We start from the raw sequence: 13,430 nt of genomic DNA on the forward strand, positions 1-13,430 counted from the left end.
GGCTGAGGCAGGAGAATTGCTTGGGCCCTGGGAGGCAGAGGTTGCAGTGAGCTGAGATCGTGCCACTACACTCCAGCCTGGGCAACAGAGTGAGACCCTGTCTCAAATAAATAAATAAATAAAAATGATGGCAACTCCAGCCAGAAAATTTAATGACTGTACAGCCACGTAAGACTGTCTCTCAGAATGCTTCTTATCACATTCTTTGCTTATAAAGTGTAAGATTTGATTGCTCCTCCAATTGCTAGCAAGCCAGGAGTATGAAATTCAGGAGATGGGTCAATTGGGAATTAGTGGCTTCATCGCAATTGTGACCAGAATCATAAAAAAGAGGAACTAAGGAGTTACTGGAAAGATTTTAGGACAATAGTTTTCAAACTCTGGCCTAAGAATGAACACTATGCAGCCTTAAAAAAAAAAAATGCAGATTTAGATGTTAGATAGGAAAAGATTTCCAAGTAAACAGACAAATGAAGGACAGGAACAGATTATACAGTGTGCTACCATTAATGTAAAAAACAACAACAACAAAACAAACAAAAAAAACAAAAAACAGGTGGACTGGGCACGGTGGCTCACGCCTGTAATGCCAGCACTTTGGGAATCTGAGGCCGACAGATGGCTTGAGCTCAGGAATTCGAGACCAAAATGGCCAAGATGGCAAAAGCCTGTCTCTACGGGGAAAAAAAAAAAAAAAAATTAACCGCGGTGGTGGTGTGCCAGTAGTTCCAGTTACTCAGGAGGCTAAGGTGATAACTTGACCCCAGGCGTTCAAGACCAGTAGTGTATGCCTGGTCCCAGCTACCTGGGAGGTTGAGGTGGGACGATCACCTGACACCAGGAGGTCAAGGCTGCAGTGCGGGAGCACAACACCGCAGTGCGGGAGCACAACACTGCACTCCAGCCTGCGAGACACAGAGATCCTGTCTCACCTCCCCCCGCAAAAAAAAAAAAAAAAAAAAAAAAGGTGGAAGCCGTTTTATATATACTTTCAAACACATTAGTATTTCTAAGGACATATAAGAAACTTGTAGTTTCCTGGGAGAGGAACTGGGAAGCTGGGGAGAGGATCACTTTCGTGTCATTTATAAATATTACTCATTGAAAAAAAATCAACTCTCCAATGCAATGTGGTATCCCAGAAAAGAAAAAGGGCCTTGGTGGGAAACTGGTGAAAGCAGAGTCGTCTAGCTGGTAGTGCTGTACCAACGTCACATTTCTTGTTTTGGCAAATGTACAAAATGCAGTTTTCATGGTTGTTTCTCAGTTCCTAAGTCCATCCTACACATTTCTCCCTCCTCTGTGGAACTCACACAGAAAACCTTGACCATCTTCCATTTTCTGTTTCCCGTGCCTAGCATGCCTCTCCAGCTCTTCCTGACCCTGGAAGCTGTGCTCCTCTTTGAAGGCCAAGCTCACCAGTTACTTGCTCTGAAAAGCTTTCCTTGACCTCCCCCTCAGTGTTCTCCTGGGACACGCTATCTTTATTAGCGCTTGGGACACATGGCTGTCTTTTGATTTCTACCAACTAGGTTCCCCAGAAAGTGGACTCCAAGATGAAAACTAGATGCACGTCTTTTAGGAATTAACACTTGTGGAAGAGAAGGAACTCAAGGTTGGGAGTGAGGAGGAGGTGGGCTGGGTGATGCAATCCTAACAAAAGCCTCAGCAGACCCCACGAGCTCCGAAGCCACCATATTCCTCAAAGTTGTCCCAAATTGGGGTAAGAGAAACAGCGACCTGAGATCTCTAGCCCATTAGTCACTAGATGTAGGCTATCCAGAAAAAGGGCATGACTTTGGCTAAACCAGCTTTCCTCTGAAAGGACACTTCCCAGAGGGCTAACTAGTTGAGGGGTGTTTGTCAGCAACACTAGCAGCTGGGGGAGAAAGGCTTCATTCTGGAAGGAGGGTGGGGTATCACATCTACTCTATGTCCTCCCTCACCCTGCAACTGTAATTGCTATATTCCCAGTGCAAGGCCTGGAAAACAATGTTCCAATTGGAAAGACTGAAGGTGCTTTGGCTCTCTGAAGGCAGAGGCCTGGACCACAGGATTACATACGGTTTCTTCCCACACTAAGAACCAAGTGTGTTTTTTCCTCACCCAGTTCCCAACAGCACACAGAGATAAAGCTTCCCTTTGATTGGAGGCTAAGAGCCTCAGACACTGTTAAGATGTTCACCCTCCTTTTGACCGTGAGAACAATCTGGGAGACAGCAGATTTCACTCTTAAAGGAGTAACACCTTCCATTTGACCGTGAGAACCATCTGGGAGACAGCAGATTTCACTCTTAAAGGAGTAACATTTCTCAATAACCTTTTAGGTCTTTCGTCTTTTCAAGCAAATGAATACTTTTATTAACATGGTAAGTTTTGTTTGTTTTTAACACGGTAGGGTTTTGACCTCAAATATTTGTTAGGTCTGCTACTCAAATGAACTTATAGCTGGACAACGTATGAACCTTGAAGATGCCTCTTCCAGTCCAGTTTAGGGTCCAATGCAGACAGTTCCATACTCTCATCCCCGAGCCCCTCAAGGGCCTCTGCAAATCTTTCATTTTATGCCAAGTCCCCTAAAACGCATCAGGGTATTACATCAACTTGTACAGAATATCAAGATCTTATCTTCTATTTTAGGTTCCATGTCAAGTAAAGCTGAGTTAGGTTGTCCAAACAAACTCACCGGACAGGTTACATAAGATAGTGTACCACATAGAATTTAAACTTTGAACAAAATACATCTCTCCTCCTTTGGTCTCACACAGAAATTAAGTCTCCAAATACAGACAATACTATCCATTCTCCAGCTCTTCTCCAGATTCACAAGTCCCAGCCAGGTCGGCCCATCCGCACTCCCCGTTGAAGTCTGGTCCTTTCTACAGTAGTTGCTGCATGGAGTCGTCTTCCAGAATTAATGCAGCTCCTTCAGCACCTCCAGAGCTGGAGAACTCCAACTGTGAGTCTCATGTGTCACACACAGACCCAAAGTTCCAGGGAGCTATCAGGTCACACAAGAAAGAGCAAAGCACCTCAAAAATTTAGAAATAACCACCAAAGCCCGGGAACAAATGTGACTGCTGCAAGAGCTTACAATCTAGGCCCTAATTCCTGTATGTGAGAGCATTCTCAAACAAAATTACTTTCCAAACAAAAACACGTAACAATCGAAACTCATATTGAGGTCATCAACCACAGACCATAGCAGAAAACGTAGTGTTAAGTGAGACAGAGCATAGACAGAGGAAAAAAGAGAAAACAAAAGGCTCTCTGGTTTCGGTTTCTCCAGGGTGTCAGCCAATCTCCACCAGTTGACCAGAATCCATTGGCTGTAAACCTAAAGCACAACGAGAAGAAATTCATCATCGAGAGATTAATCCTGGGCACAACGACCCCCAAACCCTCACGACCACCACCGTGCAGGACGCCGCCTCTTCTGGCCACCACCTGACTCACTCCAGTCTCTAGCAACGCTGACTTGTCCAACGCCTTCCCCGAAAATCCTCGATTTCCACCCCCGCTTGCTGGATGGCCCGGGACCTTGTCCCTTTCTGTTTCCTTGGCGACTGTGAGATTTATGATCCTTCCACTGAACACGCATCACGCCCAAACCCGGCCACTCTGATTATCCCACGCCGCCACCATCAGAAAACAAAACACGAAAACGGGGCCCAGATCCGCCCTGACCCGAGCACGCCTTTATTCTCCCGCCCCACCCCCGCTCCCGGTGCATCTTGATGAAATCATCGCTCTCCAAGAGCAGCCAAGCTGGGGCCGCTCCTCTGGCCGGCGCGGGGGCCCGACTTACCGCCGACCGCGCTCACGACGACTCGCTCTTCTCTATCCGCCGGACCAGCTCCACCAGCATCTCTGCCATCTTCGCGATCTCCTTGGCCTTCTCCTCCGCCTTCTCGCACCTCTTGGCCGCCCGGCCCTCGGCCGCGTCGCCCGGGTTCTGAAGGTGGTTGAGGGCGCTCTCCTCCGAGGCCTCCACCTGCGTTTTGATCTGGATGAGCATATTGTCCATCTCCCACAGCTTGCTCCGGTTCCGCAGGTACGCCCGCCCGTGCTCGCGCGTCAGCGACGCGATGTCCTCGCGCATCTCGTTGATGACCGGGAGCAGAAACTGCTCGAAATCCTCCTCCGGCTCCAGCACCTCCACTTCCTCCGGTTCCGCCAGCTCGACGATGTCCAGGGGCCGCATCTCTTCCCACTGCCTCGGAACCGCAGTAGCGATGTCTGTTGGAGAGAGAAAACCGACACTCGCTATGCTTAGCAACAGAGAGCCCGAATATTCCTGAAAACTTTTACCCTTTTTCAACTTTTCTCCTCAGAGAAACCACGGAGAAGCAACTTACGCGTAGAGTAACGACGAACAAAATGGAGTCCCAGCCGTCAACCAGCGCTCTGCGCGTTGCGGCCCCTTTCACGACACAGCCGGGCCTCTTTACGGTCAGTGGGGGGGCGAGCTGCGGGCGCGCGCACGTCTAGAAAGAGAGGCGCCGGGGACACCGTCGCGGCCGCAGGGACGCGCACGCAGGTACGCGCGAGCACAAGCCGGTACACTCTGGCTCGTTCCCGCCTTCCCCTTACCTCCGTGCGTCACCCTTATTCTGCCGTGTGTCTGGAAAGTGACCTCTTCTGGGTGTTTCCCTCCTAGAGGGCTTCTCGGGCACGCGAGTTTACTTTTTTTTTTTTTTTTTTGAGACGGAGTCTCGCTCTGTCACCCAAGCTGGAGTGCAGTGGCCAGATCTCAGCTCACTGCAAGCTCCGCCTCCTGGGTTCACGCCATTCTCCTGCCTCAGCCTCCCGAGTAGCTGGGATTACAGGCGCCCGCCACCTCGCCTGGCTAGTTTTTTGTATTTTTTAGTAGAGACGGGGTTTCACCGTGTTAGCCAGGATGGTCTCGATCTCCTGACCTTGTGATCCGCCCGCCTCGGCCTCCCAAAGTGCTGGGATTACAGGCTTGAGCCACCGCGCCCGGCCAGAGTTTACATTTTTAAAAAAGGCCTCCCACACTTCCCGGGCGCGGTGGCGCACGCCTGTAATCTCAGCACGTTGCGAGGCCGAGGTGGGTGGATGGCTTGAGGTCGGGAATTCGAGACCAGCCTGGCCAACATGAGGAGACCCCGTCTCTACCAAAAATACAAAAATTAGCTGGGCGTGGTGTTGCTCACCTGTAATCTCAGCTGCTTGGGAGGCTGAGACAATCGTTTGAAAACGGGAGTCGGAGGTTGCAGTGAGCCCAGATCGCGCCACTGCTCTCCAGCCTGCGCATCAGAGTGAGACTCCGTAGCAAAATAAATAAAACATAAATGAAAATTTAAAAGGGCCTTCCACACTGGAAGAGGAGGATCCTTCGTGATAATGCAGCGACCCCAGCTGGACGCTTAAAGCCCCTTCTTCTCACGCAGGGGGACCTGAGCCCCCTCAGCCATTTCATTTACTTCTTATTATTTGAAAAGTTGTTTTTTTTTGTTTTTGTTTTTGTTTTTTTTAGGCAGGGTCTCGCTCTGTTGCCCAGGCTGGAGTCCAGTGGTGGGATCATGGCTCACTGCAGCCTTGAACTCCTGGCCTCAAGTGATCCTTCCACTTTGGGCCTCCCAAAGTGCAGGGATTACAGGCATGAGCGGCGCGCCCTGCCCTCACTGCCTTTTTAAAGAGTTTTCCTTCTTCCTTGGATGACAGTCAGAAGGGTCTGGGTGTCTTTTCACCAAACCGGCCTCCCCATACCCCAAGGTGGAGCCTGGCTGCTCCGTACTGAGGCCCTAGCAGACCCATGTTCAGTGCGTGGTGCAAGGCGCTGTCCACCGCCTCTCAGCCCTTCCACTGGATCCTGGACTCTTTGGGGTCTTAGCTCTGTGGCCCTAATGCCCTAACGCCCTGGGCAGAGCTTGGCGCATATTGGTAAACTTGCCTTAACATCCACTCAACACAGAATGAAGAGAGAGGTATTAATTTCCTAGCTTGTTGTCCCATTCCCAAACAGCAATAAACTTCAGAAATCCAGCTTGCATAAATCCCATGGATTTGGCTTTCATTTTCCAGTTAAAGGGACACATCACAGTTTTGACTATAGCAGAATTAAGGATTCGGAGAAACGAAAGTGTATGTTTTGTTTAGACTTTTCTCAGGTTCTTAATGTTTTGGTTGATCTTGTAAAAACGCAACTTTTGGGTTTACTTGTGTGAAAGGAAAATAAATCTCGGGACCCCAAAATCACTAAGCCAAAGGGGAAAGTCAAGCTGGGAACTGCGTCAGGCAAACCTGCCTCCCATTCTATTCCTAAAAAAGATAGCTACTAAAATTAAAAAGCTACATACCTCCCTCACAAGGAAATTCCTTGTGGACACCTGGCAGAACTCAAAGCCACCCCTCTGGTCACTGAGATAGATGCATCTCTGACTGCCTCCTTTGGAAAGGCCAATCAGAAACTCTAAAGAATGCAACCATTTGTCTCTTATCTACTTATGACCCAGAAGTCTCCTCCCTGCTTCGCGTTGTCCCACCTTTCTAGACGGAACCAATGTATACCTTACATATATTGATCGATGTCTCATATCTCCCTAAAATGTATAAAACCAAGCTGTGCCCGACCACCTTGGGCACACGTCTTCAGGACCTCCTGAGACTGCGTCACGGACACACATCCTTATCTTTGGCCAAAATAAACCTTCTTAATCGACTGATGCCTGTCTTAGATATTTGGGGTTCACACTTGATATATCAGAGACAGCTAGCTCATATACTTTTTATATGAATAAAAATAAGTGACTCAAACAGAAATGCGATGCTACTAAGCACCTATTAGAATAGTCAAAATCCAGAACACCTACAACACCAAATGCTGTTGAGGGCTTGGATCAACAGGAACGTTTTTTGTTACTGCTTGTTTGTTTGTTTTTGAGATGGAGTCTCAGCTCTGTCACCCAGGCTGGAGTGCAGTGGCCAGATCTCAGCTCACTGCAAACTCCGCCCCCTGGGTTCCCGCCATTCTCCTGCCTCAGCCTCCTGAGTAGCTGGGACGACAGGCGCCCGCCACCACGCCCGGCTAATTTTTTTTGTATTTTAAGTAGAGGTGGGGTTTCACCGTGTTCACCAGGATGGTCTCGATCTCCTGACCTCGTGATCCACCCGCCTTGGCCTCCCAAAGTGCTGGGATTACAGACGTGAGCCACCGCGCCCGGCCTCAACAGGAACTTTTATTCCTTGCTTGTGGGAATGCAAAATTATGCTGCCATTTTGGAAGACAGTTTGGTAGTTTCTTACAAAACTAAACCATATTCTTACAATAGAATCCAGCAATCACATTCCTTGGTATTTATCCAAATGAGTTGGAAACTTAGGCTGACACAAAAATCTGCGGGGGGATGTTTCTACCAGCTTTCATTGTAGTTGACAAAACTTGGAAGCAATCTAGATGTCCTTACATAGGTGAATGGATACAAAAACTGTGGTACATCCAGACAGTGGAATATTAATTAGCATTAAAAAGAAATGTGTTACCAAGCCATGAAAAGACATGGAGGAAACTTAAATGCATTTTATTTAAGTGAAAGAAGTCAATCTGAAAAGACTCCATATTGTAGAGTTCCACCTGTATGACATTCTAGGAAAGGTAAAACTTTGGAGATGATAAAAAGATCAGTAGTCAGGTGGATTGGGAGGGATGAATGGCAGGGGCACAAGATTTTTAGGGCAGTGGTGAAACTACTCTGTATGATACCGTAACGGTAGACACATGTCATTATACATTCATCCAGACCCATAGAATGTACAGCACCGAGAGTGAGCCCTTATGTAAGCTAAGGACTTCAGGTGATTATGATGCATTAATATGGATGCATCAGTTGCAACAAACTCACCACTGTGAGGGAGATGTTGATGGGAAGGGGGAGGGTATGCAGGTTGGGGGACAGATGTTGTATGGGAGCTCTCTATACTTTCTGCTGTGAACCCAAAACTGCTTTAAACATTAAAGTGTATTTAAATGGGAGAAAATAAGCCCACCAAAAAAACAAATGAACTCATCCACGAGTTCAAAAACAGCGTTTCCTGGGATGAGGTTAGATTGGGCCCCACTCCTCCAGGTGTTCTTGTGCAGGACAGAAATGCCAGGTGCACAACATGCATTTGGGGGCTGATCGCTAACGTTTCTTTGTTTTCTCTTTTATTTATTTCTTTTGAATTTTTCTTTTTCTTTTTCTTTTTTTGAAATGGAGTTTCACTTAGTCGCCCAGGCTGGAGTACAGTGGTGTGATCTCGGCTCACTGAAACCTCTGCCTCCCGGGTTCAAGCAGTTCTTCTGCTTCAGCCTCCTGTAGCTGGGATTACAGGTGCCCACCACCACGCCCAGCTAATTTTTGTATTTTTAGTAGAGATGGGGTTTTGCCATGTTGGCCTGGCTGGTCTTGAACTCCTGACCTCAAGCAATCCACTCGCCTCGGCCTCCCAAAGTGTTGGGATTACAGGAGTGAGCCACTGTGCCCAACCTCTTTTATTAATTTCTGTTCTTATCTTTATTATCTCCTTTCTACTTTCTTTGATTTATTCTGTGCTCTTTTTAAAATTTCCTAGGTGAAACTCAACTCATTAATGGTTTCTTTTTTTCTAACGTAGCATTTAAGATCTTAAATTCCTGTCAAGCATGACTTTAGCTGCATCACACAACTTTTGATACTGGCATTTTCATTATTTAGTTCTAAGTGTACTTTTATTCCAATTATAATTTTTTGATCCATAAATTATTAGAACTGTGTTTTGGCCAGGTGCAGTGGTTCATGCCCGTAATCTCAGCACTTTGGGAGGCCGAGGCAGGCAGATCACAGGAGTTTGAGGCCAGCTTGTCCAACATGGCGAAACTCCGTCTCTACTAAAAATACAAAAATTAGCCAGGCATGGTGATGGGCACCTGTAATCCCAGCTACTCGGGAGGCTGAGGCAGGAGAATCGCTTGAACCCAGCAGGCGGAGGTTGCAGTGAGCCAAGCAACAAGAGTGAAACTCTGTCTCAAAAAAACAAAACAAAACCAAAACCAAAAAAAAAAAAACACCCCAAACTGTGTTTTAAAAATTTCACCACATTAGAGCTGTTTATGCCCTTCTATTACTGATCTCTAACTTAATTGTATTCTACTTAGAGATGGAGTTCAGTTTGATAGTGAGTCTCTGAAATTTGAAAAAACATTTCGGCCTGGGCAATTGCAGCACACTCTGTGTGTGTGTTTGAGAAGAGTGAGCATTCTGTAAGGCTGGGACCAGGACTTTATGCACGTCCACCAACTCCCACCTCCAGTGTTGCAATAGCTTCCTGTTTTTGCCTCATTCATCTATAGCGTAATCTCTACATCGATTCCATTTCTATGGTGCATTGCAGAGTTTGTCTGGATTCATTTTTCTTTCTCTTGACAAAATTATTTATAAATTTAGAAATTCTTCAGAAATTGTTGAAGTCAAAGATGCAGTTTTGCAAACCAGTTTGACTGTGGGCAGCCCCAGTGCATCATTAGCTGTAGCTGGAGAACAAACACAGGTGCAAACAAAACTAGGGTATTTCAGCTGGTAAATGCCGCCATGAGGCAGAACTTGCTGTTCCCCAGGCTGGAAACTGGATAACGGTTTTCCTGGACTAAGTGAGGAAAGGCAGGGCCACATGGGGGAAGAATTGGAACTCCCAGTCCTATGGCTCAGCTGTAAATACTGAAGAGTGGTGCAGAAAAGGCATTGTTTTGTTCCCTCTTGGGAGGGGACATGATGCTGAGGGCACGGTGTGAGAGGCTTGGAGTGCGGGGAGGCCTTTAATGGTTCCCAGAGACAGCACAACCCCTGGACACCTGGGCAGTCTCTGGGGAAGGACTGGAGTTGCCTACACACCTGTGGTCCTAGTGAGACGGCAGGAGGTGGGACTCTGGAGATGGGGCTCAGACGTCAGACCAGACTAAGGACTAGCTAAAACAGGGAAGAGGTAAAAGCACTTCTCCAGAATACATGCCCACCAGCGTGTCATGTCAGTTTACCATTGCCATGACAACACCCGGACTTTACTGCCGCTTTCCATGGCAACAGCTTTATGACCCAGAAGTTACCACCCTATTTCTAGAAATTTCTGCATAATCTCCCCCTTAATTTGCACATAATTAAAACTGGGTATTGGCTGGGCACCGTGGCTCATACCTGTAATTTCAGCACTTTGGGAGGCCGAGATGGGCGGATCACCTGAGGTCAGGAGTTTGAGACCAGCCTGGCTAACATGGCGAAACCCCATCTCTACTAAAAATACAAAAATTAGCTGGCCGTGATGGCACGTGCCTGTAATTCCAGCTACTGGGGAGGCTGAGGCAGGAGAATCGCTTGAACACAAGAGGTGGAGGTTGCAGTGAGCTGAGATTGTGCCACTGCACTCCAGCCTGGGTGACAGAACAAGTCTGCCTCAAAAAAAAAAAAAAAAAAAGTGGGTATAAATATGACATGGAACTGCCTCTGAGTTGCTACTCTGGGCACATTACCTATAGGACAGCCCTGCTCTGCAAAGGAGGAGGAGCCTCTGCTGCTGCTGCCGTACTCTGCCACTTCAATAATAGTTGAACGCCACCGGCTTGCTAACACCACTGGCTTGCCCAGAAATTCTTTTCTGGGTAAAGCCAAGAACCCTCCTGGGCTCAGCCCCAATTTTGGGACTCACTTGTCCTGCCTACTAGGGGCACCTGCTCAACATTGCTGGTCCTGGTAGCAGATGCACAGGCTGAGCTGTGCCACTGCCTGAGGTGGGGAGAGCCTAGTGCTATGGACTGAATGTTTGTGTCCTCTGCAAGTTATGTTGAAATCCTAACCACTAATGAGATGAGGCCTTTGGGTAGTGATTAGGGTTAGATTTGGTCATGAGGGTGGGGTACCTATCACAGGATTAGTGCCTTGTAAGAAAAGATGCAAGAGCTCTTACTCTTTACTTTCCGCTATGTGAGACTACGACAGGAAGACTGTTACTGGCCAGGTCCAGGTCTGTTCTGCCCGTGTGCAGTAAATCAATCACTGTGACATGGGTTCTGCAAAAGAAAAGAGATTTATTCTCAAGGGCACGAGGTGAGGATGTGGGAAAACAGCTCTCAAATTCACTTCTCTGAAAATCAGGCTTAGGGATATTTATGGGTTAGAGAAGTGGAGTGGATTAAGGCTTGGGGAAAGATGATTGGCAGTGGGGAAAAATGAAGTAACAGGTTCATTTTGCACAAGTGTAGTCAGGGTTCATGACATTTCATAGGACATATGTACAGAAAATGGGGGTGTTAGCATGATCTGAGGGTGGAGTATTTGGCCCTCTGATGTCCAAAGGCTACCTCTCAGGCACTTGCACAGGCCCCGTTGAAGAGTTGGTGGTTGCAGCTGGTTTGAACTGGACAGGAGCTGGCCCAAGTTCCTGAAAAATAAGTGAAGCAGCCATTACCATGGTGACCTGCAAATGTTATCTATAAAGTAGCCAGTGAAGCTCAGGTGCAGTGACTCATGCCTGTAACCCCAGCACTTTGGGGGACCAAGGTGGGAGGTTTGCTTGAGCTCAGGAGTTTGAGGCTCCAGTGAGCCATGATCATACCACTGCACTCCAGCCTAGGCAACAGAGTGAGATCCTGTTTCTTAAAAAGTAAAATAAAAAATAAAGTAGTCAGCACACGTTTAAATTTTAGCATTCAGTGATGCATACTTCAACTACTGTGACCTTCAGCTTCATGGAAAAAGGGAGAAAAAATAACAAAAAGCAAGTGACCCAAAGCAAGTAGGGTAGGCAGACCTCACAAATTAACCACTCAGTTTAAAAATGGCCATTTGCAAACCAGGAAGACGATCCTCACCAGCCTCCAGATCTGCTGGCACCTTGCCCTTGGACTTTCTGGGCTCAAGAACTATCAGAAATAAATGTTTGTTGTCTAAGCTATTCAGTCTGGGGTAATTTGTTGTATCAGCCTGAAGAGCCTAATAGCTGGTGTCTGTCCCTAGGGAAGTCATAAGCAGACTGGCTTCCTCTCCTTTGCCCTTTGCTTGCTGTGGGCCCGAAACGTGTAAACTGCCATGCTTCCTCCACTTTCTGTTTTGCTGCTTCTCCAGAGACTTGAACAGCTTGACAAAACCAAAGCCTGAAGTTATAAATGGATGGGAAGAGTGGGAATGTACACACGGTCCAAAGATTTTATCTTGCTATGGGAGAAAGAGGAAGGACAGCGGGCAACAAAGCTGTCTTTGTAGTGGTGAAGGATAACCATTATTTTATTTTGTTATTCCAGAAAGGAAATAGAGGCTTATTTATAATTATTATGCCAAAACAATCCAGAACTAAACTACTAGAAAAATTGAAAAGACTAGTAGAACTTTCAAAGTAATGAGGAGAAAAAAGAGAATAAAGTAGGACTCTGGAAAATTGAAAAGAAAAGGGAAAATGAGGAGAGAAAACAATGAAGTAAAACAAACTATAAATAGAAAAGAGAAGAAATATTTAATAAAATCCAATCATGGCCAGGCATGGTGGCCCACACCTGTAATCCCAGCACTTTGGGAGGCCGAGGCAGGCAAATCACTTGAGGCCAGAAGTTCAAGACCAGCCTGGCCAACATAGTGAAACCCCATCTCTACTAAAAATACAAAAAATTAGCTGGGTATGGTGGCACATGGCTGTAATCCCAGCTACTTGGGAGGCTGAGGCAGGATAATTGCTTGAACCCAGGATGCAGAGGTTGCAGTGAGACAAGATCACACCACTGCACTCCAGCCTGGGCAACAGAGTAAGACCCTGTCCCCCAAAATAAAATAAAATCCAGTCAGTGAGCACAATAACTTTTCTTAAAAGATAGCAACTGGCAGTTGGGGTTAAAAACTAAAATTAAGGTATGTGTTATATATAAGAAACACACCTATAATGAAGTGGCAAGGAATGTATAAAAATTAAGGGATAAAGCAGAATTTAAGGTTAAAATATGAAACAAAGAAGAAGAGCATTGTGTAATGATAAATATGACTTACAAATAAGTTATATCTTTCAGTTATCTAATGCTGTGTTCATGACACCCCAAATCGTTTTTTTTTTCCTTGAGATAGGGTCTCAGTCTGTTGTCCAGGCTGGAGTGGAGTGGCATGATCAACGCTCACTGCAGCCTTGATCTCCCAGGCTCAAGTGATCCTCCCACCTCAGCATCCTGAGCATCTGGGACTACAGGTGTGCACCATCATGCCTGCCTAATTTTTTATTTTTTTAGACACAAGTTCTCACCATTTTTCCCAGGCTGGTCTTGAACTCCTGGACTCAATTGATCCTCCCACATTAGCCTCCCACAGTGTTGGAATTACAAGTGTGAGCCACCACACCTGGCCCAAATCTTATGGTACTACTTAGCACCATAACAATCATTTGTCACAATTCTGTGGGTTAGGAGTTTGGGCAGGGCTTAG

The 13,430-nt window shown here is 46.7% G+C and overlaps 1 protein-coding gene across 2 annotated transcripts; it reads right to left on the reverse strand.

Moving 5' to 3' along the window:
- Positions 1-2,334: 2,334 nt before the first annotated feature.
- LOC117085108 (MORF4 family-associated protein 1) lies at positions 2,335-4,499 on the reverse strand. 2 transcript variants are annotated; one of them, XM_033213693.1, is made up of 3 exons: positions 4,359-4,499; positions 3,809-4,239; positions 2,335-3,337 (listed from the first exon to the last, which is right to left on the reverse strand). In XM_033213693.1, the coding sequence occupies exon 2, from the start codon at positions 4,202-4,204 to the stop codon at positions 3,821-3,823; it is 384 nt and encodes a 127-aa protein (XP_033069584.1). In that variant the 5' UTR covers positions 4,205-4,239; positions 4,359-4,499; the 3' UTR covers positions 2,335-3,337; positions 3,809-3,820. The 2 variants fall into 2 exon arrangements, with proteins under 2 accessions (XP_033069584.1, XP_033069583.1); XM_033213692.1 differs by having other exon boundaries at positions 3,809-4,486.
- Positions 4,500-13,430: the final 8,931 nt, after the last annotated feature.

The sequence above is a fragment of the Trachypithecus francoisi genome, unplaced genomic scaffold, assembly GCF_009764315.1.
Source record: "Trachypithecus francoisi isolate TF-2019V2 unplaced genomic scaffold, Tfra_2.0 Lachesis_group1, whole genome shotgun sequence".
Taxonomy (NCBI): domain Eukaryota; kingdom Metazoa; phylum Chordata; class Mammalia; order Primates; family Cercopithecidae; genus Trachypithecus; species Trachypithecus francoisi.